This window comes from Pezoporus flaviventris, unplaced genomic scaffold, assembly GCF_033815535.1.
Source record: "Pezoporus flaviventris isolate CSIRO_AGI_PZ_B2104156 unplaced genomic scaffold, CSIRO_AGI_Pfla_v1 ptg000141l, whole genome shotgun sequence".
NCBI lineage: Eukaryota > Metazoa > Chordata > Aves > Psittaciformes > Psittacidae > Pezoporus > Pezoporus flaviventris.
This window is the reverse complement of record NW_026892689.1, coordinates 812420-840303: the sequence shown is the minus strand read 5'-3', so window position 1 is coordinate 840303 and position 27884 is coordinate 812420. Positions and strand designations below refer to the sequence as shown.

At 38.5% G+C, this 27884-nt stretch overlaps 1 protein-coding gene across 2 annotated transcripts in view; it reads right to left on the bottom strand.

Moving 5' to 3' along the window:
* ARB2A (ARB2 cotranscriptional regulator A) overlaps positions 1-27884 on the bottom strand; it is a 295189-nt gene that overhangs the window by 225889 nt on the left and 41416 nt on the right. For both annotated transcript variants that reach the window (XM_061479091.1, XM_061479090.1), the window contains exons 5-6: positions 20490-20555; positions 7516-7707 (exon numbers count right to left, since the gene is read on the bottom strand). In XM_061479091.1, coding sequence (XP_061335075.1) covers positions 7516-7707; positions 20490-20555 — 258 coding nt within the window. The remainder of the gene's footprint in view (positions 1-7515; positions 7708-20489; positions 20556-27884) is intronic.

The window sequence follows — 27884 nt, the reverse complement described above, 5'->3', positions numbered from 1 at the left end:
TTCTTTTCGATTCTCCTCTTCGTCCCTCCGGGAGCAGGGGGAGGGCAAGAAAGGGGGGGAAGCGAGCAAACGAGTTACCTGACTGGGTTTAAACCACGAAAATATTATATTTAAAGATTTTTAGTAAGGTTCTAAGCAGCAAATGCTTTCAGTTAGCTACAATGACTATTTGCAGAATAAGTATGTGTAAGAAAAGAGCTAGCAAATCTAAAGGTATATTTTATGTAGAATTTAATCTCTGTTCTTACAATTATTAGACTACACAGACCATAACACATTACAAAATTAATGCATTGCCTGAAGTAGATGACACTATTTTTGAAGCAGACTGACTCTGTAGTACTGCACACACTTAAACAAAAGCTCATAGTTTAAAAAACAAAAGTGATGGAAAATACAATAGAAGTGCAAACTTGCCCTATCTCTAATCTTTCCTTTTCAAACCTAGGCTACTCAAGAATCTTCAACTAATTATTCCATTTTATTGATGGCATTTTTCCCAAGGGAAGTTATTTGAAAAGTTTAACCCCTGAGCAAGTCATGGCTTCTCTTGCCTTTTAAAGTGTCAAGTGCATTGATTATAACTGCAGGAAGTGTTACCTTCCACCCAGAGAATCTCACCCTGCACAATCTTAAACACTGTCTCTCTCCCAAAACAGCTTTGATTCAGCAATTCAGACCACTTCAGCTGATATTAAAGGTAGAAGCACCACAGAAGAGGGATCAGCAGTTAAAACGAAATACAAAGAGGAAAAAAACCAGATCTTGGATATAGTACCACAAAGCCTGAGAGAAAAGCAGATTTGAAAAAGACATCAGAGTGACTTAAAAAAAGAACAACATGACAGAAATTAAACAAGATTTTTATGTTTGCCTTCTATGCATTTAAACTCATCTCAACCTCTATTGAAATTCTGATCATACCCAAACCCCAAGGCTTTTGACATACTTTCAAAAATCCACACCCCTTCTTACACTTTTCTAAGTCTCCAGAGTCACTGTTAGGTATCCAAGAAGTTCAAGGGAGGGAGGTTAAAAAAAAGGAAGAATCCTAATATGCATATGATGAAAAGGACACTTAGCCTTATATTAAACTTTATTTCTAAAATGATCACGGTTATTTTAAATATTCAGTGTGTGTTCTCAACCTGATGCTTAGCCAGTGAAAAGAATGCTCAAATGATTTTGGGGGAAAAGGATATTTTCAATCCACATCAAAGAGTCTTTCTCTTAGGTCAGTGACACAGTAAGAGTAAACTAACACAATGTGCTACAAGGGTTCTAAAACATCACAGACAGAAGAATGAAGGAAGACAAAGCAATCAGTAAAAATCTTTATCAAATTAACGATAATGATTAAAAAAGGATTTTCAGAAATGCAAGTGTTTTTCTTCCCAGTTCAGTCATGACAGGCCCAGAAGGTAATGATACATCTGCCATGATGCAACAAGCAGACCTGTCTTCTGTCAAGAGCTGAAATCATAAAGGAATAAACTGTTGTTATCAGACTCTCTCCCAACAGTAGAGCTGTCATCTCATTGCTTTCTTTTGCTGGTGTAGGGTCTGGTGTGGGTTTATATACCCTGTCAGCTCAGTATCAGTCTCTTCTTCTAACCTCTTCTTGAACTTCCTCATAAAATGTTTTAGAAGGAATTGAATGTATTGCTTTTTAAATTCTCTTTCCAGACTATGGTGTATTTTGTCAATTATATATGTCAAATTACTTAGTACTACATTGTCATTTGTGTTTATGTTTTTAGAAAGATGTCAAAAGATCAGCCAACCAGCTGCATAACTTCGGTTTTCTTATTATTATCCCCACAGAAGTAGAAGTTCTAAATAGAAGTTTTCTCTACTAAGAAGTACTTTACAAGCAGTGTTAGTTCTATGGTTTAACAGAATGAAGAAAAAGCAAATATATAAATATGAGTAAGAAAATTAATATTTGAAAGAAAACAATATAGCATATTGCTGTTCATTTTAGTGAAATTTTAATTTCAGTAATGTATTAGAATGTTCAAGTAAAATTATGATTACTCTGGTGCTGTAACTGACAAATAAATGAGGTATTTTAACACCTTTCTCCAACAATATACTTAGAAGACATAAAAGGTATGTAAATATTAGTATGCTGTGGAAGAATTGTAATTGCAGTGAAATGTCAACTCTCTTCTTTTTTTCCAGAGAGTGTTCCTTGCCCACCTTACTGAAATTCTGCTAGGCAGGTATAAACTGCTGTATAAACTGTAAGACAAAATTTTATATCTTAGGTTCCTAAAATATGACCACTAGAACAAAGAGGATGCTGTCTAACAAGAAATTCTATGCTTAAAATCAAGTTATAAAAGTTTTTCAGCAAGAATTCTTGTTAACACAGTTTCAACAAAGCATAAGTTCTTGACAACAATGTGTAAATGCCCACTTTTGAAACTGGATAGTTTTTATAAAATGGAAAGACCAGTTACTAAACAGCAAGGTTACTAAATCACATGAAAGATATGGTGGGTAAATTTACTACAATTACACTGAATTATTTTGTTCTATTAAATAAAGTTACAAAACTAATGACATCACATGCTGAAGAAAGTAACTACCCTCACTAATTCTCAGTAAATATTACCTACCTGACAGTTTTATACAAATTAATAGTATATGATTGAATAAATCCGATATTCTGACCAAAAATATTCTTAAACCTAGAAATTGTTAAGAAAATGCATAAAAGACTAGGATTAACACAACAGAAATGTGAAGCTGAAAACTGTGTTTTATCAGCCATTAAAGAAATATTTCTGCAGTGGATGCCCATCTCATGCAAACCTTTTTTTTTTCTGTTTGTTTGTGGAAAGTCAGATTTTTGGGTGCTGCATTTCTCCTGAAAAACTCGTTCAGGTTCTTTGAAGAAGCTAATTTTCTGGTGCTGTTACCCCTATGTCAAGCACAGATTCTCCATTAAATAGCAATATCTAAGCTATATTACACTGGGATGAACTTGAAACCAGGCAACAATTCTTGGATGTTTATTTAAAAAAGCAGTAATTGTTATGTTAGAAAAATCAAATAACTGACAGTTGCTGTGGTTAAATTTTATTAGTATCCTTGGGACCACAGCTAATTTAGGTAGAAAATGTACTGGATTTCCAAACACAGAGAAGACACCCAACAGTTTCTTTGTACTTGTGCAGTAAACCAATATCCTTTTTATTCCCTAGAGAAAAGGTATCAAAGATAAGACTACTCCAAAATTCTTCTCAATGTCCAAACTTCTGTAAGCTGAGCTCCCATTTCCCCAAGGAACAAACTTCCTCCATAAGTAAGTCAACTTCAGCTTTTCCTTGCCTTAACACTCAGCAGACTTTAAAGCACAGAACCCCCTTCTCCAGCCACTAGGTAAGGAATGTTATTGCATGGAATGCTATTCCATGGAGCAGGAGCCAACTTCTGTACCCCTTCTTGCTTGCTCCACTATTTCACTAGTATTGCCAGTACATCTGGAGCAACATTCAGATAACCATTCATGTTGTTATCGCTCAACAATGAAGCAGAGCAGCATACCTCCTCCAAACCTCCTCTTAAAGTGACCAAGGTCCTCATAGGGAACACAGGAGACCCTGAACTACCTAAAGGAAACCAGGAATGTAAATCCTTAATTCCTGACACCCTATGTAAACACCCTCACTGCTGATTTAAAGAATTCACCTCTATCCCACACCGTCTCCTCCTGGTGCTTCTTGAGTCAGTGTACATACACGACTAAATAATAACTATCTCAGTCATAACAACTGATCTAGGAGCCTGACTCCAGAGAGCAGAGTTACAGTGAATGAGACATTTATGCAAAATGTAGAAGAGACAGATTAAAATTCCTCTTCTCATTTACAATTATTTTTTAATATAATTTTCTTTTATTAATAAAAAGTGGAATGGCTTCAGTGCTGTATTATACTGGTAAGTCCCACGTTCCCGAAGGAGGAACTTGAACTTCAGTCTCTCACAGGAGATGACTGCTTCTGTCAAAAATCAGTATTTCCCACTGCAGAAAGTTTCAATAGATAAGTTATATCTGAACAAAACAACAAACCTGTGCATATTTATTTCATACCATATTATGTACCATTTTGTACTCTTTCCATACCAAATAGCTATCTTTTTTGGTGTCAAGTATCTTTATAATATGTATTTGTTTTATTTTAATTAAGCTTTTGTTAGTCTTACCGCTTTATCACATTTGCCTTTTTCATACTTGTTTTTCTAAAGTACATCTTTTCCTACCGTGTTTTAACATATTTACACATATCTGTCTCTCACACTGTATACTTTTCTCCCTCCTCTTTGTCCTACAATCTGTTCTCTATCTAGTTGCTTGTGTGTTCTCTTCTTTCATATTTCAAAATCTTTTATATTATCAGATTTGGATTCCTGAATTAACACATTAATCTTACCTCTTTACATAAAACCTTGTGAACTACTCCCAAACCTATTACACAAAAGACTGAATCTACACAACAGAGTTTGATATAAAAGACAGAAGGAGCAGTGTTATCTACAGGAACCACCTAGATGAAAAGAAAAAACACATTTCTAGCTACTCAAATTCCCACAGGGATGTTTCTCCTTGGATCTTTTCTTTCCAACGTGTATCAGCCCCAAGACACTAAGAAGCATGGTAAATTTTAAGCCTTTGCACTGCTCCCTTATTTCACACATGCTTTAAGAGAAAAGGTTATGTTTGTTCTGGGTTTTTTTGGTTGGCTTCCATTTTTTTTTTTTAGAAAGTGCTGTACCAGATAGAAACAGTTTATTTTCTTCCCTTAACTTCTCATTAGGAGAGAAGTATCAGTTCATCCTGCTCAATCCACTGCCTACTGATAATTCCAGCTTTTACAACCCTGTTTTCAGTTTTCACAAGAAGGGAACCGAAACTTGCTTGTGGTAGTCTCATAACTCTCCCGAGAAAAAAGCAATAGGGAAAAAGATATGACTTTGACCTAACTTACCTTCTGTTTGATTGTTTGTCAAGTTTTGTTTAAAGGAAATAAGAGGTGATATTTCTGAACTAGTTTCTGCACAACAGACATTTAAGCACCACTTTGGCATTTTCCTTTTTTTTTTTTTAATTAAAACCTAGTCTCTTAAGCTACCTGTATGTGTTTCACACTCACAACAGTTCAGGGGAATTTTCAAATCCTAGACAGTCTGTCAAGAAAAAAAAAACCCAGGTTCTCTTGTCATCAGCACTGCAATCTTATGCTTTGATAAGGTCTGCTGGTTTCATTCAGTGATGAGACCTGTTCTTAGAAGAAACATCGGAAGATCAGGGAAAGTAATTCCTTACTTCAAACTGGCAACACTGCATGAGGAGACATCACAATTTTCATTCAGGCCATTTATCGTTTAGGCCAGTTATTTTCATTTCATACCAGACAGAAGTGCCTAAATCAACTAGAGGACTGAATGCCAGAAAACCCAGAAAAGGATGCAATTTTTATTATTATTATTAACTAAAATTGGAGTCCTTTTACTCACTCTACTGTAATTTCCTGCATTTGGAAGAGCAATTTATATGATTTGCACATGAAGTAGACATAATATCAGTGTGTAACTATCTGTATTCTCCTTTTAGTCATAACATAATGATTCCAAATACCTTCAGTCAGGTTTGACATCCATAAAATACTGCCTTGTCTAACCAGATACACATCTAATTCCCATTACAGGGTACAAAAACCAGGAACACATTTAATATACTACAACTTAATATGATCTCATCTTAATTTTGCAAAAAAAACCCAAAACATTGCAAATAATATGTGTTCTAAACATGTAACACATTTACCAGAATTTTAAGATGCACAAAAAGGGATAGTTCATTTTACAGTAGCTGGAATTATTCAACTAAAAAGAACTATGAATTTAAAAACCACATTATGAGAGAGAAAGAAGTAAAATCATAAGAACACAAAGTCTGAGGTCCAATGAGATTGAATGATTGCATTTATTAAAAGATATTTTGTGATCAAACTCTTTGTTTTTTTTTCTTTTTTTTTTTATTTTAATAAATAGACAAGTATTCAAAATGCAGAAATATATAATCTGTTTTTAAGTATAATAACCATTTTAGGGAAGAGAGGTTTGAAAACTTTGTCACTCTGGCACAGTCATTGCACAAAATACGTAACAAAACAGGAATATGACCTATAACTCTCCTCTACTAGAAACACTCCTTCAAAGAGTATCTGTTAAGTTAAGGATCCCAGTTTTAAATACTCAACCTCTCATGTTAGCCAAGACATCCGCATCTCTAGGAAAGAATTAAAATGCAGGTGTGTAAGCATTGGTATAAGGATTTAAGTCGCGACTGCTCTTTGGTTTCTTGAGAAAACCTCTGGAATTTGCACTCTAGGAGTTAATTTCCTACCCTGGACCTACCATACACCCATATTGCACTCAGTAAACCTAAAGTATATTTTTTCTGCCTCTCAGTATTAACTTAAAATGAACAAAAACTTTGTATCAGAAGAAGGCAAGCATCACTTTCACAAGACTAGGTTTCTTTTTCACACAAAGTGTAGTCTGGTGGTTTTTTAGTGGACTAAAGCAAACAAAAATATTTTAATGGTTTAATGTTTGAACAATTTTTCTTTCTTTGCTTTATTAAAAAAAACATGTTTGAAGAGAACCATTTTCTATACTGAATACTTTAAAGCCAACTGCAAAGAATTAAACTTCATTTTGCAAAATGTGTAACAATCAGTGACAGCACTGACATGTAGAGCAGAACATTAGCTTAACTTGGTAAATATAATAGAAAGTTTTAAATAAGATTTTCTTATGTTTACTGCTTTAAGTTTCATTTAGCACAATGCAAGAGACAATTACACCTATGAAGTTCCAGTGTTAAAACACGTTACACAAATTGTGCATTGTCACTCACACAGATGTAAATGTAACAAAATAGTGTCCATCAAATGTAAATGTTTTTTACTGTCAAGTACTGATAGGTGAATCAGTATTCAGTGCAAAACTGAAAAAGACTGTGCCTCTAATAAATTCAGTACAAGCCTAGCAAAAAAGCCTGCTGTTATCATGAAAGCTCATGTTATCATGAGATTACAACAGACGTTGAGTGAGAATACGTACAAATTTAATGAAATGTAAAAGAAAACACTTCAAATCATAACAAATTTCTGTAGTGCTTTCTATTGCATCTCATCGCCTGCTAAGGGCTCTTGTCATGTTAGCTGCCATATTAAACTACATGGCAGCACTGCCACAGCAACATGACACACAACTAAATTTTTGTTTTTACTGTAAGAGAGAAACTTGGTTCCTTTAGAACAAAGTCCTGAAAAAAACCAAACAAGCATTCCCATCATAAATAAAATGGTTTCATAGAGAAATACCGAACACTGATCCACAAATTAAAACATTGCAGATTTAGAGCTCTTCACATACAGGAAGACACACACATATGTGTATGAACACACAACCATACACACATGTAATTTCACTTACCTCAGCAGCTCTCTTTATATATGGCATCTGTGTGCCGCTGTCCAGGTCTTTGTTAATTATAAGCCTCCTGGCCCACTGACCTGCTCTGACAACACCGTTACCATGAATCAGGACCAAGAGCTTGTCAGGATTTGTCAACGCATCTTCACTCATAAAGATAAAACTCTTTGGTTCACTCTCTGTTGCATCAACCTGCAATTAAAGATCACACAAACTTACATCAATAAAATGCACAAAAATGCACCATTAAAATTTTTAAAAGTACACCTGTAAAGTTAGTTTCCTAATTGAGATGAAAACCTTCACCATTTGACAACTATTTGCATGCATATTACAAGTACTAATGTGTGCAGAGTACTAAACAAAAATAAAGCATAAGCTAGTATCTGTGGAATCTAACTTCAAAACATGAAAATGTACCACAGTCTAGAAGAGTAGTGCAACTGAGACTTCAATCAAAAAAAAAGGGGTAAGAAGTATGCAAAAGCTTTGAAACATCAATTTTTACAGGAATGTATTGGTAAAAAAGAAAGTCCATAAAAGAACAATTGAGCAGGGGCTGTCAAGTAATTTATCACTTCTGATATGCCTGAAGCAACAATAAAATTCTTCCATAATACAAAAAAATTCTTGGAGACTTCCATCTCAGCCACGTCAACATAAATACCCAGTAAGCTGCATAGTAACCAGTATCACAAATTTGTCTATTATAAATTTAATAGGACAGGCCTAATAAAATACAGAAATGCAATTTAGGTCTAAATAATGGCTTCATTAAGAGTTCTGCACTGGGTCAATGATTAGCTATTTTGCTGCATTAACAGACTAACAACCAGCTCTGATATCCAGTAAACCACAATCTAATTCCAACGTTTATTCTTAACTCAAGAGAGTAAAGCAGCACTTTTTGCTCAATACAAACAGAAATTCTAGACAGTTAAACACTTGGTTTAGCAAGCCTGGGTCAAGGCAAAAGGACTGTGCTGGTAGAAACACCATGACTGCTGAAAAAACATTCTGTCTACTCATTCCTCCCTTTCTACCATATGAATACAGAAAAAAGGAAGGATACAAAAGGCAATCTCGCCCTCCTACTGTACTCCTCCCCCTAACAGAGTAACTGTACAGCAGCTAGGAACAAACCTGAATTGTCTAACACTCCTCAGCAGCATAGAAAGTCAGGCCAGGATATAAACTTTACATTGACGCAGGAGACATGGTTATTTGGATTATCTTATTTTTTTCTCTGATACGCCTACCATATGAAGACAGGCTGAGAAAGTTGGGGCTGTTCAGCCTGGAGAAGAGAAGGCTGCATGGAGACCTCATAGCAGCCTTCCAGTATCTGAAGGGGGCCTATAGGGGTGCTGGAGAGGGACTCTTCATTAGGGACTGTACTGATAGGACAAGGGGTAACAGGTTAAATCTTAAACAGGGGAAATTTAGATTGGATATAAGGAGGAAATCTTTTCCTGTTAGGGTGGTGAGGCACTGGAATACGTTGCCCAGGGAGGTTGTGAATGCTCCATCCCTGGCAGTGTGGCCACGTTGGACAGTCTAGGGTTTACTGTGAGGTGTCCCTGCCCATGGCAAGGGGGTTGGAACTTGATGACCTTAACATCCTTTCCAACCCTACCTATTCTATGAGTCTATGATTTTATGATTCTGTTCTTAATTACCCTTACTTAGGAAAAATTAATTATTCATGAACCTCTATACTTTTTTTTTTAATGCAAATCCTACCAAGTATATTTTTCAGCACAAGTACAGGCTCAATGGAGACTGGATAGAGCAGCCACAGGGAGAAGCTGGAGAGAAGCTCTGGACAAGGGCCTGCAGGGACAGGACAAGGGGGAATGGCTTTAACCTGACAGAGGGGAGACTGAGATGAGATCTCAGGCAGAAGTTCTTCCCTGTGAGGGCGCTGAGGCCCTGGCACAGGTTGCCAGAGAAGCTGTGGCTGCCCCATCCCTGGCAGTGTTCAAGGGCAGGTTGGACGGGGCTTGGAGCAACCTGGTCTAGTGGAAGACATCCCTGCCCATGGCAGGGGAGCTGGAACTGGATGAGCTTTAAGGTCCCTTCCAACCCAAACCAGTCTGTGATTTTTATGACTAAGTCAATAAGACTACTTGAGCAAAACAAGTTCCTACCTGGAAGAACGGTCATGTCTGTCTTCAACATCTGCTGTAACACTAAAGACTTTATTCCCTGACACAAAATGATGATAACGTCTCCTGTGCCTCAGCTTATATGCTCTACACCAGGAAATGAACTCAATACTTTGTGAGAAGATAAAATCATGGTAAAAAATATGCCCTCTTGAAAGGAGTTCAGAGGATGTAAGTACAGGTATCATACTGGGGCAATGGTCAGATCACACTGCCACTTCTGAAGTGGCAGTATTGATACTTAAAACTTAAATTGGCTTAGGTAAAACATCAGACAACACTAAATCTCACAACAGTACTTGGCAAGACATAACTGACTTTTGAACACAAACTTAATACCTATGATAATGTACTTAAGAAAAACATCGCAAATTTGTATTTCAGTCAAACATACAACTTAGCTGTACGCTTTAGTATTTCTAAACTAATTTCTTGTTTTGCAATCGTATGTAAAAGACATAACTAGTTCACAATTCTGCTGTCCTGGGTTCAGCAGTAGCAGTCATTTTTACCCTTCTTAGTAGCTGGTGCAGTGCTGTGTTTTTGACCTTCAGCCTGGGAACAGTGCTGATAACACAGATGTTTTTAGTTGCTGCTTAGTAATGTTTAGTCTGACCAAGGACTTTGTGAGTCTCATACTCTGCCAGGGAGGAGGGGAAGCTGGGAGGAAGCAGAGACAGGACACCTGACCCAAACTAACCAAAGAGGTATTCCATACCACAGCATGTCATGCCCACTATATAAACTATATACCCAGAAGGGACAGATCGCTGCTGGGATTGGGCTGGGTATCGATTGGTGGGTGGTGAACGGTTGTATTCTCTCCCCTTGTTATTTCCCTTATCATTATTATTATTGGTGGTAGCAGTAGTGGTTTGTGTTATACCTTAGTTACTGGATTGCTCTTATCTCAACCCGTGGGAGTTACATTCTTTTGATTCTCCTCCCCATCCCTCTGGGAGCAAGGGGGACGAAGAGGGGGGGAGTGAGAGGGGGACTGCATGGCTGACTGAGTTTAAACCACGACATCTGCAAAAACATTAATTTATAAAGAGTTAAAAATATTTACCAACATCATAAGAAACAACTCTTCATACTCTTCCTCAAATTAATCACATTTGGAAACTTCAAGCTAATTTATCTTCAAACAGTAGTAGTTCATTAGATCAAGCTTTCAATAAAGAAAGCACACAGAAATCACTCCTCTGTACAACCCTACTTTATTGACAAATCAATGTAGAATACCATTCAGTGTTAGACACACTGAGTCTGCATAAAGTAATTTGCATTTATCAGCCAATTTCTCTTCTGACCTACTCATAAACATTTCCTTCTGACCCCTTATTTAAACAGAAATTCAACAAATCCAGAAAAGTTTTGAACTTCAATTAGTTTAATGTAACACTTTGATTCAACATCTTTATTCACATGCAGTAACAATCTTCCAATAATCTGTAGCTGGGTATGTTGAACCAACCTAAACACTGCTAATAACCTGATGTTCAGAAGTACTGTTTAAAGTTTAAATTTCCTTTTCTCATATCTGTTTCTCCAATGCACAACTATACCTTCAGGTTTACAAATGTATGCAGTTGCAGTGAATTCTCTGAGTTACATACTCTACATATATTTATGACTTCTTACAGTTTTCAAACAGTGAATTTTTCCATGAGTTCTGTCTCAAATGAGCTATCACCTAATACTGCAGTAGCTCTCTACAGAGTATTTCAGCAGTACGGTAGTTAGCATTTTGCACAGCTATCAATATATAGGGTAAGATCAAACTATACCTGAAATCTACCCTTACTGACATTCATGCTAACACATTGACAATGACTCAGTTTTCATTTCTCAGCCATCATCAACCCAAGATGCATGAGACTTGACTAGGCTCTAGGCGTCTTTTATCTGTACACTGAAGTTTTTAAGATTGAACGTTCATCCTGGGTTCAGCAGTAGCAGTTGTTTTTTCTCCTTCTTAGTATCTGATGCAGTGCTGTGTCAAGACTGCACTGGAACAGGGGCAAGCTCCAGAACACCTGCAATACATTAATGACATTATTGTGTGTGGTGATACAGCGGAAGAAGTCTTTGAGAAAGGGAGGAAAATAATCAAATCCTGCTGAAAGTCGGTTTTGCCATAAAATGGAGTAAGGTCAAGGGACCTGCACAGGAGATTCAATTTTTGGGAATAAAATGGCAAGATGGACGTAGACAGATCCCCACAGATGTGATCAACAAGATAACAGCAATGTCTCCACCAACTAAAAAGAAGGAAACACAAGCTTTCTTGGGTGCTGTGTGGTTCTGGAGAATGCACATCCCAAATTACAGTTCAATTGTAAGACTTCTCTATCATGAGACCCGGAAGAAAAATGATTTTAAATGGGGTCCTGAACAACAACAAACCTTTGAGCAAATTAAACAAGAGAGTTCATGCAGTGGCCCTTGGACCAGTCCGGACCTGGCCAGATGTAAAAAAATGTATTCTACACCGCAGGTGAGGAGAATGGTCCTACCTGGAGCCTCTGGCACAAAGCTCCAGGGGAGACTCAAGGTCGACCCCTTGGCTTTTGGAGTTGGGGATACAAAGGATCTGAGGCCAGCTATACCCCAACTGAGAAAGAGATACTGGCAGCCTATGAAGGGGTTCGAGCTGCTTCGGAAGTGATTGGCACTGAAGCACAGCTCCTCCTGGCACCCCATTTCCTGTGCTGGGCTGGATGTTCAAAGTCAGGGTCTTCTCTACACATCATGCAATCGATGCTACACGGAGTAAGCGGGCTGCACTAATTACACAACGAGCTTGAACAGGAAATCCCAGTCATCCAGGAATTCTTAAAGTCATCATGGACTGGCCAGAGGGCAAAGATTTTGGAATGTCACAAGAGGAGAAGGTGATGAGTGCTGAAGAGGCCCCACCATATAATAAACCGTCAGGAAGTAAAAAGCAATATGCCTTGTTTACTGATGGGTCCTGCCATACTGTGAGAAAGCATCGGAGATGGAAGGCAGCTGTATGGAGTCCTGGACAACAAGTTGCAGAAACTGCTGAAGGAGAAGATGAATCGAATCAGTTTGCCGAGGGGAAAGCCATCCAGCTGGCCCTGGACATTGCTGAACGAGAAAAGTGACCAATACTTTATCTCTATACTGACTCATGGATGGTGGCAAATGCCCTGTGGGGGTGGTTGAAGCAATGGAAGCAGAGCAACTGGCAACGCAGAGGTAAACCCATCTGGGCTGCTGCACTGTGGCAAGATATCTGCCTGGGTGCAGAACCTGGTGGTGAAGGTACGCCACGTAGATGTTCATGTACCCAAGAGTTGGGCCACTGAGGAACACCAGAACAACCAACAAGTGGATAGAGCTGGTAAGATTGAAGTGGCTCAGACGGACTTAGACTGGCAACATAAGGGTGAATTATTTTTAGCCTGGTGGGCCCATGACACTTCAGGCCATCAGGGCAGAGGCGCAACATATAGATGGGCTCGTGATCGAGGGGTGGACTTAACAATGGACACTACTGCCCAGATTATTCACGAGTGTGAAACATGTGCTGCAATTAAACAAGCCAAACTGTTAAAGCCTCTTTGGTATGGAGGACAATGGCTGAAGTACAAGTATGGGGAGGCCTCGCAGATCGATTTTATCACACTCTCACCAATCCACCGAGGCAAGCACCATGTGCTTACCATGATGAAGGCAATCACCAGATGGCTGGAAACATGCACTGTGTCCCATGCCACTGCCCAGGACACTACCCTGGGCCTTGAGAAACAAATCTTGTGGTGACATGGAACCCCAGAGAGAACTGAGTCAGACAATGGGACTCATTTCTCAAACAACCTTATAGACACTTGGGCCAAAGAGCTTGGCATCGAGTGGGTATATCACATCTCCTACCATGCACCAGCCTCAGGGAAAATTGAATGGCACAATGGGCTGTTAAAAGCTACACTGAGAGCAATGGGTGGGGGAAGTTTTAAACGTTGGTATACTCACTTACCGAAGGCCACGTGGTTGGTCAACACCAGAGGATCTGCCAACAGGGCTGGTCCAGCCCAGTCAGAACTTTTACATACTGTAGAAGGGGATAAAGTTCACATAAAGAATTTGCTGGGGAAGACAGTCTGGGTTATTCCTGCTTCAGGTAAAGCCAAACCCAGCTGTGGGATTGCTTTTGCTCAGGGACCCGAATATACTTGATGTGTAATATGGGAAAATGGAGAAGTCCAGTGTGTACCTCAAGGGGATTTGACTTCAGGGGAAAACAGCCAATGAACTCAATTGTATGCTGTTGCCCGCTATGCGGCACTTCTGTAGCTCACCAACTAGATGTCTTCAGGTTACCAGCGATTGGCCCTGACGTCGCTCTGACCATCATCCCAACAAAGGATGAACTTTGATGAAACCAGATGAGTTCTACGGTAACATCAGCAGGCAACAATCTGCAGAAAACACTGCACGCAGCCACTCCTGCTCTGAAAGACTGTTACAAGAGGTGGAGCCCAACATGGACCGGATGAACTCAGCAGCTTTATAGGGATTGGTCCATACACAAAGGAATGATCTGTCTGTCTGTGTATGTGGATGTATATATACATATATGTATATATGTAAGAGCGATAGTATATTGAAAATGTGGAATCTGAGCATAATGTGAATGGTTTGGAATAATGGGTGGATACTGTCCTCGGCTCAGCAGTAGCAGTCATTTTTTTCTCCTTCTTAGTAGCTGGTGCAGCGCTGTGTTACCACTTCTTGAAAATGTTGGTTCTATTTCCCTTTTTCCAGTCCTCAGGAACTTCACCTGACTGCCATGATTTTTCAAATATGATGGCCAGCGGCTTCACAACTTCATTTCCCAGCTCCTTCAGGACCCGCGGATGGATTTCATCAGGACCCACGGACTTGTGCATGTTCAGATTTTTAAGACGGTCTCGAACCAGATCCTCTCCTACAGTGAGCCCAAGCTCTTCATCCTTACAGTCCCTGCATCTGCCTTCCAAGATTTGGGTGGTTTGGTCAGAGCCTTTGCCAGTGAAGACCGAGGCAAAGAAATCATTCAGAACCTCAGCCTTCTCCAAATCCTGTGTAGCCAGTTCTCCCGAGAGCTTCCAGAGGGGGCCTACGTTGTCCCTAGTCTGTTTTTTATTTGCTACGTACCTGTAGAATCCCTTCCTGTTATCCTTAACATCCCTAGCCAAGTTTAATTCTATGTCCAAGCTTAATTATTGGTGGTAGCAATGGTAGGTCTGTGTTATACCTCAGTTACTGGGCTGTTCTTAACTCAACCCGTGGGAGTTACATTCTTTTGATTCTCCTCCCCATCCCTCTAGGAGCAGGAGCAGGGGAATAAAGGGGGGGAGTGAGCGAGGGGGCTGCGTGGCTGACTTACAGTCTGGGCTTAAACCACGACAACGTTAAATTTTTAAAGGGAAAAAAATTTACTAATATTTTTCCTATTCCAGTTAAAAAACACAATAAAAATTACAAGTGTGTAGCCTACGAATAAGTGAAACAGGTGCAACTTGTGACAGGCGGAAAGAATATGGCAAATAAATGGAACTGAAACTGAAAAGACTCAAAAAGATTGTGAGAATTGTGAGCAGCTGGTGGAGACTGAAAACTGCTCATTTGCTTCACAAGAAAAGAAAGTCTGTTATGTGGTTCTACATACAGCTTGCTAACTCACTCATGTTAGAATCTTCACAATATTGAATATCCTGACTTACAATCTTTCACTCAAAATCGTAAAAATGAAAACTGCTGATCAATATTACAAGCAGCTAGTTAGTATCGGGTTATTACCACAGCTAACCTAAGAAACCTACAATCAGGGGAACTTTTAAGAAACAAGTATTGATTGGACTCAGGTGACAAAGCAGCAAGAAGGAACATACAGGGGAGACAACAGACCATTGTCTTTCAAAGAAAAAAAAAGTTCTTAGCTGTTGAGTTGATCAAGAAAAATACTGAACCAAGTTTTACCTATTGAAGTGAAAAAGCGAAGCATTGATAAGTCAGAAGATACTGCAAAGTGAGAACTTTCAGTGCCATGGTCAATGAAACATGTCAGTAAAACTCCACCCTTAAACCTCCATCCCATGCCTTCCCAGAACTGTTAAAAATACATTTAATTCAGAAGCCCTCTATTCTTCCTCAACAGCTAAAGAAGATCAGAGATCAATACCTGATTATGCCATTAAAACTAGAGAAATATAAAGACGTTATCTGGAGAAAAAAAATGCAGTCTTAATAATATAACCTTCAATGGAGCACAAAATGAGAAATTTGAAAGAAATAATTGAATGGCTTATCCCCGAATGTAAGTCTCTTCATTTAAATTTATAAGTCCAGTACTGTATGTTGAAAATTAGGAGTACGACTATACCTTACAGGAACAATAACGTAATATGCCTGTCAGCATATTTAGGAAAAAAAAAGGTTCAGATTTATGTTTTGTCAGAGATGCTGTCATAATAAAATAATGGACAAGCTTTCCTGTTTTCCAAACCATTCTTATTTTCATAGCTGAAAAGAAATTTCCAAATAATTCTGTCCCATACTGAAGCTACCACAAGAAGGCAAAATAGAGACAACAAGCTGGACTTCACACATGAGGATGAAATGAATGAGGATGACAGAACATGAAATGCTGTCAACCTAAACCTTTGAAGTATAGTGTTTCCACAGAAAATCATATGGAAAAAACAAGTGTTCCACTTAACACAGCCCTCAAACACATTCTATATATTCAAACATCACTACACTGCTTATTTCTTATGAGCTGACATAAAAAAGGAAGGCAAATAGGCCAAAAGGCTGGGCAGAGATTTGGGGCTACAAGAAAGCTAGAGAGGGGATCTGGACAAGGGCCTGCAGGGACAGGACAAGGGGGAATGGCTTTAACCTGACAGAGGGGAGACTGAGATGAGATCTTAGGCAGAAGTTCTTCCCTGTGAGGGTGGTGAGGCCCTGGCACAGGTTGCCAGAGAAGCTGTGGCTGCCCCATCCCTGGCAGTGTTCAAGGGCAGGTTGGATGGGGCTTGGAGCAACCTGGTCTAGTGGAAGGTGGCCCTGCCCATGGCAGTGGACTGGAACTGGATGAGCTTTAAGGTCCCTTCCAACCCAAACCATTCTGTGGCTCTGTGATATACCAACTTTCTGATCACCTGTAACAAAGTTTGTAAGAAGTGTTTTCCTTTCACCTCCAAAATATTCATATAACACGGTCACAGTCATAAGAGTACACATCTTGGTAAGATCAAGGTCCCAGGTCCTGCTTCTGGCAACTGGTAGCTTATGTAAGGAAACAGTATGAGAACAGAGTGGTTATAGTGTGACTTTTCCCTGGTTTTGGCAACCAGTAGTAACTTTGGAGCCTCCTGAGCCAGAGTCTGTAACTGGACAAGCGTGTACAATAGCTCAATGCACTTAACCCACCTTAGTATTGTCAAATGCCTTTTTTTTTTTAATGCATTTATACCTTTCTCCTTGATAGTATTCTGTGGCAATGAGTTCCACAATACAATTGGGATGTATATGAAATAGTATTGCCTCTCTTTCAGTAGAGAACTCCTGCCTGATAATTTAAACTTGATGCCCCTTAGCTTCTCTATTATGAAAACAGCAGAAAACCATACCCTATTCATCTCCTCTACACCTTTCATGATTTTATAGATTTGTCATATTCCTTCCTCAGTCATCTATTTTCCAAGCTGAAGAAATCTTTGTCTAATCTTTCTTTGTGTGAAAAGCATTTCATGCCTGTGATCATCTTTGTAACCCTCCTCTGTGGATTTTTTTTTTTAAATTCTTCATATCCTTTTTGATATGGTGTCCGGACTCCACGCAGTGTTCAAGATGAGGGCCCACATAATGAGTGGAATGACAATGTTTTCCTGTTTTGTTCTCAACACCTCATAATTCCTAACATCCTATTTGCTTTGAGGGTTTTTGACTGCCATTGAGCACTAACTGATGTCCTCAGAGAACTATTCACAATCACTCCAAGCTCTTTCCTGAGTTGTAATAGCTCATTTAGAGGCCACCATTGTGTTTACAGAGTGAGTTATTTCCCCATAATTTCACATTTACCAGAATTGAATATCATGTCATTTTATCATCCAACCATTCAGCACCATGAAATAATTCCCCAACTCATCAGAGTAAGCTTCAGATTTAAGTATTCTAAACAATTTCAGGAAAAAAAAACGCTAAGTTTGTTAGCTTATATTAATTCCTCTTTTCCTTTTATTTACAACTTTGTCTGTGCAGGCCTTAGTAACACTGCACCAGTAATAAATTATTTCCTCAGTGAAATACGAACATCTTTTTTCCCTTTTAACCAATTATTAACTCATAAGGGGACTCCCTTCTCTTATGCTTTTTCAAAGCATTTGCTAACCTTGCTGACAGCTTGTTGGGAATCCACATACTCTTATTGACAACATCTTTCTGTTTCACAGGATCTCTGACTCCTTCACGGAATTACAGTAGTTGTTTTTTTTAAAAAAAGAAACCTGTACTAACTCCATCCTCCCTCTCCTCCCATTTTATTTCTTCCTGATACCCAGGAATCACAATCAATAACTCCTGGAGGCCTTTTCTGACAAAAACAGCTGATTTCAGCAGGAAGTTATGTATTAGCTAGTTGTTCTGCAGCTTCATATTTGACTTCTTATAAATTTGATTTGATTGTTGTACGATATATTGATTTGTACTAAGAGCTCCACTACTGACAAACTAAATTTGAGATAGTTCCTCAGAACTCTATCCTGCTTAGAGAAGTTTTAAAAAATTAAATGTTGAAACCAGACAAATAATATTGGAAATAACTATGTTTGTTTTTCTTGTTTGAGCTAAGCATTCATCAGCCTTATCAGCTACCTTTTAATAGCAGTCTTTACCACTGTAACAAGTTCCTCAAATTCAGTTTGGGGTGATCTTACTGTGATTTTACATGTAAATTGCAAGCATTTATACTTTTTTCTATTCTCCTCACTTGCACAGGACTTACTCTTGCTACAAGCCGTTTCACTACTTTTATTAGTCTCCTTTACTAGTTTAAAATAGGTTTTTTGTGTTGCTAGGTGGCAGGATGTCAGCGGTGATTTAACATAGCCTTTAGAGAGCTTTAATTTTTCAGCTTCTACATATATTATTTAATTTTTCTCATTTCTGTAGGCCTCTTCATAATGTATTTTTGGCTGTGGTGAGGGCTTCCAACAGATATGTTGTGGTTTAACCCCAGCTGGCAGCTAAACACCATGCTCACTGCCCCCACTGTGCCTGGTGGGATGGGGAGAAGAATCAGACAAAGACAAAACCCATGGTTTGGGAGAAGAACAGTTTAACAATTGAAATAAAGTTAAACATAATAACATTAATAGTAACAATAACAACAACAATGCAAGTAACTAGGCCAGGTTGGACGGGGCTTGGAGCAACCCGGTCTAGCGGAAGGTGTCCCTGCCCATGGCAGGGAGGTTGGAACTGTATGAGCTTTAAGGTCCCTTCCAACCCAACTTCTAGGATTTTTTTAAGCTAACAGATCAGCCTTAGTATTGCATGACATAGATGAATCTTTGTTTTTACAAAGGACATTCAAAGACAGTTCTGTAGCCTCAAGATTCAGGCACTTCAACGTTTATAAAAGACAGCTTCCTGGTTTCACAGTTTGTGGGTGACATGACTTGTCTGGCATATGGAAGTACATCTTGGACCAAAACTTCCCCAAAGAAAACTAGTTCTGCAAAGAAGTTAAAGATCATGGCCAGCACTGCACCAGGCAGACCACCGCTATGAACCCAATCCTCTTCTTTGTCTATACTTGAAAACCTAAAGTGGGGAAATACTTTCTCAAGTGGTCTTGGTGCATTGGTGCACCCCTTGTGGGAGCTCCTGTTTGCCCTCCAACTGCTCCATGGAGCTCCTGGCAGAGCTCCTTCTGCCCCGACCAGGAGACACTGGCAAAGCCTGGGTGGGAAAACTTGAGTAGTTTGAGCAAGTTATCAAAACATGCCCTAAACAAGACTTAGGTAATGGAAATGGGAACTGTGAAACGTTACAGAACGCTAAAGCAAATAAATTTTTCCTCTTTTAGCCCAAATGGGTTTTCCTCAACTGAATATGAAGGACTGGCTGACAACAACAGTAATGCAACAGCTTCTCAAAGATGATTAAGAATCGTGGATGGCAGTGATGGAAAACCTGCACAGTGCCCTCACTCTAATCTCCCCCCCACTCTCCAGCATAGAATGTAAAAGTACTTAAACATGATAATAGCACTACACGTATTTACAAACACTGTCGCATCTGTTCTCTGGGGAATGTTTTATCACTTCCAAGAGTTCACCAGGTATTTTCACCAGAGCAGCACCTTATATTACACACATGCTACAAGTTACTGAAAAAGTGTCTTTTAAAAAAAGACTTGGAGTAATTTACTGAAACTCCATGTGAGTTTACTCTTCCTGTAAATGCACGTTTGTAGTCTACATCAAGCAATACATCAAAACATTCACACTTTTTGCAAAGCTTATGGTTCCTTTATCAAAACCACATTTTGGAAGTGCTGGTATCTGGTAAGGCAAGGAAGGCTCAAAAATCAAGCATGTGAGAAGTGAGGTCAAAACACGTCGCCATGTGCACACGGATGCTGCATGTGAAGGCAGTGTCTTGAGATAATGTCCTGCACAGAGCCTTGGCACAGCTTGCCTTTACACAAGTGCCCCAACTGCAGAGTATGTTTTTTAAAGATCCAAACAATGTCTTTGGAAAAATATAATTTATACTTACTGGGAGAGTTACTTTCTTCAAGTGGCATTCCTTTTGCAGTAGTTCATAAACATACTTAGTGATAATCTGGAAAAAAGGAAAAAAAAAAGAAATGTAAATAGATGTTAATATTAAACCACTTACTGTAATGACATATCCAGGCAGACAAATTAAAGGCGACTTAATTAAACTTCTATGCCCTTGTATATGTTTTGCCACGTATCTAAATCCTTTACTGTACAACTAATTATAGAACTTGAAGCTTTACACAAAAAAAGTCCCCTCTGTCCCTTGGAAAAGGCTGCTTGCCAGTACATAGAAATCGTAACTGTACCTGCGAATCCTTCATGTGCTGCTGTGTGAATAATTATGTGCCTCAAAACTAAGGATTATAACCAGTTAATATATACTCAGAGGCATAAGAAAGGCCCTCTTTTGCAAAGAAATACTTTAAAAGCATTTTTTTTCCATATGCAGGACTCCTGAAACCCTCTCCCCTGCAGGTTTGCTGCATAAACTACATGGAAAGCAGATCTGTAGTCACCCTCAGCACAAGTTGCCTTGCCATTTCCATTCACTGAACAGGGGAGGGATGGGTCAAAGGTTTCTAAACAGAAGAAAAACCCTGACTGGTTCCCCAGTACGGGGGAGTTTAAATCTCTTGCTTCCACGCAGAAATAAAATTGAAATTTTAGACCTGAAACAAAAGGAATTATTAAAAAAAAAATAAAAAACAAACAAACAAACAAAACCAACCTAGTTGCCCTGAAAGACTTGTTACATGTCAGATATAACAAAGTTGTTCACACTTCAATGACTTGCCTAATATATGGGGATTTTTTTTCACCATTATATATTCTAAGGAAAATGGAGATGCAGATATCAAAACTTTCTAACTATTATTAATTCAGCAATTAAGCAGAGGAGCAAACTAATGCTCTTTGTCCATACAGGGCTGTAAAAACAGTCTGCAAGTAACTGCCTGGATTTCACTGGCTACAGGAGTTAAAATGAAAGTAAAAAAAAAAAAAACAAAAGTCAAATTAAAGAGGAAAAAACAAAGTGCTCATTAAGAACCTCAAATGGTGCTTGCCTTCCCTTTAAAGTATGGGGAGCTATGTTTAAATTCCAGACAGAACAAGATCTAAGTCTGAAAATATTAATCCAAGAATACCTGCGTACAAACCCAGCTGGTGTCTGTACCCCTCAAGGCCACAATTACAGACCTCTGAACCCACAACATATTAAGCCACAACAGAAATGTTGCTGTAACAAAGCTCTCAAGTGATGGTGTCTTAGAAAGACACAACGAACAGAGCAAGTAGGACCCAGGGTATCGTAAATTTCAATTTTAATTTCCCAAATGCATGATTACGAGCTAAAGTTTCAATGAAGTCCAAAAGTTTTCATTATGTACGTGTGAGCAAACACAATATGCAAACATTTGGAACACATCTGAACAAATTAGAGGTAATGATGAAAGCTAATTAAAAATGTTGCCACGCGCCCCACCCTTACTTTCATAAAACCCCCAAATCTTTACTAGGATTATGTGAATTCTTTGCTATCCTGCTCAAATATGTTTATTGATAGGATTATGTTCAAAAAATTTTATGGTTTTAAAGAAAGTCTGTCTTACAGAACATTGCTATCTATGCGGAAACTGCATTTGGAAAACGAATTTAGCTGTGAGCAATGAGTCGATTTAAGGCATGTTTATCCCCAAAGCAGTATGTTAGGAACATGCATACAGTGTAATTTTACCTTCAGGGCCAAACTTTTTATGGTTCACTGAAATCAACTTCAGTGTAATGCCAACAAGTAAAGCAGTTAAGTTCCTGCGGTCTCAGATGCTGAAGTTGTACAGACATTAAAATGAGTATAATGATAATATGGCCTCAAATGTAGAAATTTAATTCTTCACTTTAATTCCAGGCATCTACTAACCATCAAAACCAGTAAAATAACACTTGGAGGAGGAAAAAGTTGCTATGAAGAATATGTATTTTCGACACTACTTGCAAAAAATCCACTTTTTTTTGCAGCTCTGTATCTATTTCTTTTACACTCTCTCATTACTGTGATGTCTTCAGGGTAAAAAGAAATCTTTACTCATTTTTTCCATACCCTGTCTCAATGGGGATGTGATCCTAACTTACTTTTTATGCACTACTCTAATATAATAAGTAGTGGTATGAGCCTTAAAAATGGGACTGACAACCCAGTAAACCACGCTGGTATGGCAAAGACTTAACCTAACAAATGCTTTTAGTAAGTGCAAACATGAAGAATGATCTAAGAGGTTGGAGGCAGTGTGAGATGATGATCCTCAGGCAGCTCAGCACCTGTATGGTCCCCACAGGACAGAAAGACTTGAGGAAAAAATGCCATAGACAGCCATAGTATACATACATAAGACCACAAGAGGGTTGTTTGTTTTTTTTGGCAGCAAAAGATCAGGTTCAGGAATCTCTTAGCAACAGTGGGTATGCTGTCAGCTTTAAAGGAAGGAAAGTGACACACAACATTTCCTGAAGTAGCAGCAAAGCCCAAAACTTCCCAGATTTGAAAACATCATCATAGTCCAGGTTTCCTGCACTTGGCATGGATGTGCCTGGAGAATGTAGCAAAATCTTGTCCTATCTAGGAATATGGCTGCAAGTACTGAAAATGCCACAAATCTAACATTGGGATTCTATATTTCTAATTAATTCTTGTGAATTTATGGCTGATCTGTAAATTTTGCAAAATTAACTTTTAAAAAGCTCTTTAAAATACCTTTTCTATAGGCATTAAAAAGACAAGGAAAACTGGATTATATTATTCGTATACCACTAGTTAGACTTACGATTACAAATTTATACAACTTAAATAGCCACAACTTCTTTAAATAGTAGTACCGGCTCATGTATTCTGATACTTTACGATCTGAAAACTGTTGTAGGCTGTTGAGGAGTGTTGAGAAGTGTGACTTCTTGAATAAGAAGATAAGTATGGTTACACTCCATGAACTCTCCTGGACTAATCACTGGTCATATGGTTGCTCATGACGGCAGGCATTTAGCAACAGAGGCTACTCAATCCAGTCCAGTGTTAACAACTTGTTTGTAACCACCAAGCAACAAATTGCCCAGTACAAGCCATTCTCGAGGCAAACCATAACACTTGCTAGAGAACCCCGCTCATGTTACTTGTACAAACCTGGGATATTTAGGCCATTGTGATACAACTCTGAGAATTGGAGGAAAAAACCCAAACACAAACCCTCCAAAATTCCATACCTCTGATCGCCTATTTTAACAGTGAGGGATGAATCCTTTCCAACCACAAAAAGGTACTTAGCTAACACTTCTACCCCCAAAAGAGATTGTTATCAAACTGTGGGAGAGGAGAAACTTTATTCCCAGCACAAAGTGGTCCTCTTATATATGTACACTATGGCAGAGTAGAACAGAAACTCCAGGTGGAAATAAGAGTTCTGGTTCACATGTATGGATGTAAGGATAAATTTCTTTGCTATGAGGGTGGTGAGATAGTGGAACAAGTTGCCCAGGGTAGATGTGAATATCTCAGCATTGGAAGTGTCCAAGGCCAGGCTGGACAGGGCTTGGAGTAACCTGGTCTAGTGGAAGGTGTCCCTGCCCATGGCAGTGGGGTGGGAAGTAGATGAGCTTTAAAGTCCCTTCCAACCCAAACCATTCTATGACTCTATACACGTAACTGTAGCACACATTAACTCATGAGGTCTTGGCTTTATACGACTTGGCTTTATACGACTTAAAAGACTTGCGTTCTTTTAAGATTATATTGTTCATATAGAGGACTTTCTTCAGGACAGCTTTCAATTACTCAAAAGCATTGAAAAATTCTGTTCGCAGTGTAATTTCTGAAACCTCTGCATTACATCACTGCTGAAGCTGTCCAATCAAAAGATAAATACATGCATACCACTAGGTGAAAAGAGAAATTAAAGACTAAGTGCCATTGTGACGAACATGCTTTAAAGTTGCTAAGACCCTGGAGGTACTGAATCTTAAACATGATTATAAGTGAAGATAAATGCCAAAAAGACTCTTTAATGCAGTAAGTATTGGATTTCTTTAAACAGTAAAAGTCTGGAAAAGCGGAAAACAAAAAGCATGCCCGTGGAGCAAGAAGGCAACTAAAATTTAAAAAATAACTTAGTTTAAAATAATATACCCCACATTTTAAGTCTGTGTGAAGCTAAAAAAAAGCCTTAAAATCAAAAATATCAAGAACCAGTCTGGCATACACAAAGAAAAGCAGAACTGCAGCTGATCCACTGGTGAACATTTTCATAACCAAGACATACAGGTATACAGACACAGAACACAACTTGATTACTTGTTCCATAACACCTACATCCCAATCCAAAGGAGCTGCTTCAGTACATACTGCATCGAAAACCATGCTGGGTCACAATGAAGTGCACTGAGGCTTGTTCATCAAGATCCCTCCCTGCTGTGCTTTACAACCAAGTCGTCTGAATTCTCTTTTTTTTCCCTTAAGTGTGCTCCCTCTTTCAAAACCAACTACAGGTAACTCTGCCCACCACCAGACTATGTATATGAACAGAACAGTAAACCCACATAGAGAGGAAAAAAAGATAAAGTGACCTACTCTAACTTGCAAAATGTTTTCTCCACAGTGAATTCACTAGTAAAACCTATTAAAGAAATGGAATAGGATCATGTGATTTCTGGCCTTTCGCTTCTGAACCAGCAGCTATCAGTAGTCACTGGAAATCATTACCATACATTGAATGTTCATGGATTCAGGACAGATGTGAGGAATCCTTCAGTTACCACAGACCACAAAGTCTCTTTAAAGAAAATCCAATGTTCCGTGTTTCTCTCTTCTCCCATACATCCACCCCTCCTGACCAAAACACCAACTACCCCTTCAAATGGCTGGTGTATGGTTAACACATGATGAAGAATGTGATACAACAATGGATAAAGCACATGTGAGCAGCTGACATTACAGCTGCTCGGGTAACAGAGGATGGATTACAAGACCTTAGAGAAAGGATAAAGGGGTGCAAACTGTTAACCCATGCTGTCCACACCTTTGCCTGCTCATACGCACGTTTAGCAGATTTCTGAGAAAATAGGAAACAGAGCAAATTACTGATTAAATATATTCTTCTGGTGGACCAGATCTACCGGATGGATCTGAGTCTTCCTACATCATGTTCCTCATTCACAGCTATTCAAAACACAGACAGAACCCCGTCACCACCATTACTACTATTCCTACTTTTCACTACTCCAAGGAGTAAATAAAATGGAGGCAAAACTACTCTCTCAAGGTTAAGAAAGGCTACTTCCCATCAAGAGTGAGATGCATTAGCAACAATACACTTACTCAGTGTATAGGAAGTTTCTGCCTCTGAAGATGTCAACTTGTGAAACAACACTCCAAACACCTTATCAGATCACTTGTTTCATTAATTTTTAAAGACAGTTCTCGAAGTACATGAAGTGCAGACAGTTAAGAAATCTAACGGCAGTAATGTTCATTCTAGGTTTTATTAGTGGCTGTATTTTTTAGAATAATATAAATATTACATTTAAAATTAAGGAGATTGGACCTAATAAGACAGAGTTGTGATGGCACTTCCCTGCTGCATGACTACCTGGTTTTCCATAAATCGTATCATAAAAAGGATTAATAAATTATAGTGTCATTAGTAGCTTATTATTCCTCTATTAACCTAAGTTAACTATACTTTAACCTCAGTTTAATCTCCTACATAAATATGTACTACAGAAAAAAGGGGAAAATTGCCATTAAAAAAATATTAGTGAAAAAGACTTGCTCAGAAACCACTGAAGTCTGACCATCTCTGCTTTATACAGTAACTCGCTCAGATACAATTTCCTATGCTTTGAGTTAAAGAAAACCACAAGGTTTTGTATTTTTCTTTTGAGAATGCAGAAAAAGTTAAGCCTTAGGTTCACCTGCCAATTCTCATCCTGTGACAGAACTGCACTTAAAATATGCAACAGTTGAACACTACCTGCTCACCTAACAAATCCACATGTAGGTTAAAATCAACCTCATTTGACTTTGTGTTTTTTCCCAAGTAGCAAGTTCAACTTGACTTTGCAAAGTTCAGCACGAGATACACTGTCACCTCTAAAATGCTTTCAACCATCAACTCAGGCCTGAGATAACGTTATGATCTCTTGAATCTAACTTTCCCAAAAAATGGATCTTTTGTGCGCACAGAAAGGATACTATTTCCAAATAACTTAAATTCAGACTAAGAGATTAGGGCCTTCAGCACTACCAGTATGTCCTAAAAACTACAAAGCAGGTTACACAGGTTGTAGGTTTTAAAAATAAAAAAGTATAAACCACTAGAAGCAATACCATTACAAGTAATGGATTTTCTTGTTTTGTAAGATTTGTCTCCTCATTGGTAATAAGCACTTTAATGAAAAAAAAAAAATCAGGAGAAAACTAGCATGAGAAGGAAACTATCTTTTCAGCATACAGCAGTCTCCCCAGTCTTTGCAGTGTAACAGCAGTAACATTCAGTAAGACAAATGCAAAATGAATTCCAACTGAGTGCCCTGCAGCAAATTTCAAGTGGTGGGACTGACCCAAGGCATGCTGTTCTGGCTGTCATACCCTTGGCTGAATCAGCTTTATGTTGTCACTCAAGTGACAAACCCGCCAATAAGTAACTACAAGAGATGGAAAACAACTGTCTGACATACGGCTCTTGCCTATGAACTGGAACAAACAAAAAAAATCCTAAAAGCTGAATGGCCTTTCTAAAGGCACTGTTCACTGCAAGTTAAAAAAAAAAAAAAAAAAAAAAAAATCCTCACTTGTATTATATAGTGTGGGAGAACAATTCATTAAAACGGAACTGATATTACCTCTAAGGAATTTCTTGTGTTTTGTACTAAAAGCAATTCAATCTAATCTTAACACATGGGTGTTATATTCTGGGTTCTGAGTTGCTGATCAAAACTAGGATTTCAAGATCTTTCGTGAGAATTAAACGAAAAATGACAGGGATCTGTCTTGAATGCAGTATATACTGTTGATGTGATTTGACCCAATGTTTTGTTACATGGTCTTTGCTGACACCTGTTGATTTATATTTTGTTTTTCTTTCTTCTTTTTTCCCTTGTTAAGAAAAGCATGCCTGATTTTAGAAACTTCTTAAAAATTACTGGGCTTTAGAAATGGCTTAATTATATATAGCACATCTTATGAAAATTCTCAATTCCTTTTAAATATACATACATAACTTTATACATGTATTCGTGCTAAGCAGAGGCTTCAATCAAGCACCCTGCCCTACAAGCAAATAAACAGAAAGCATGACCTCCTTCCCCAAACTGAGATAGAAACAAAAGGATGAAAAGGTTGCAA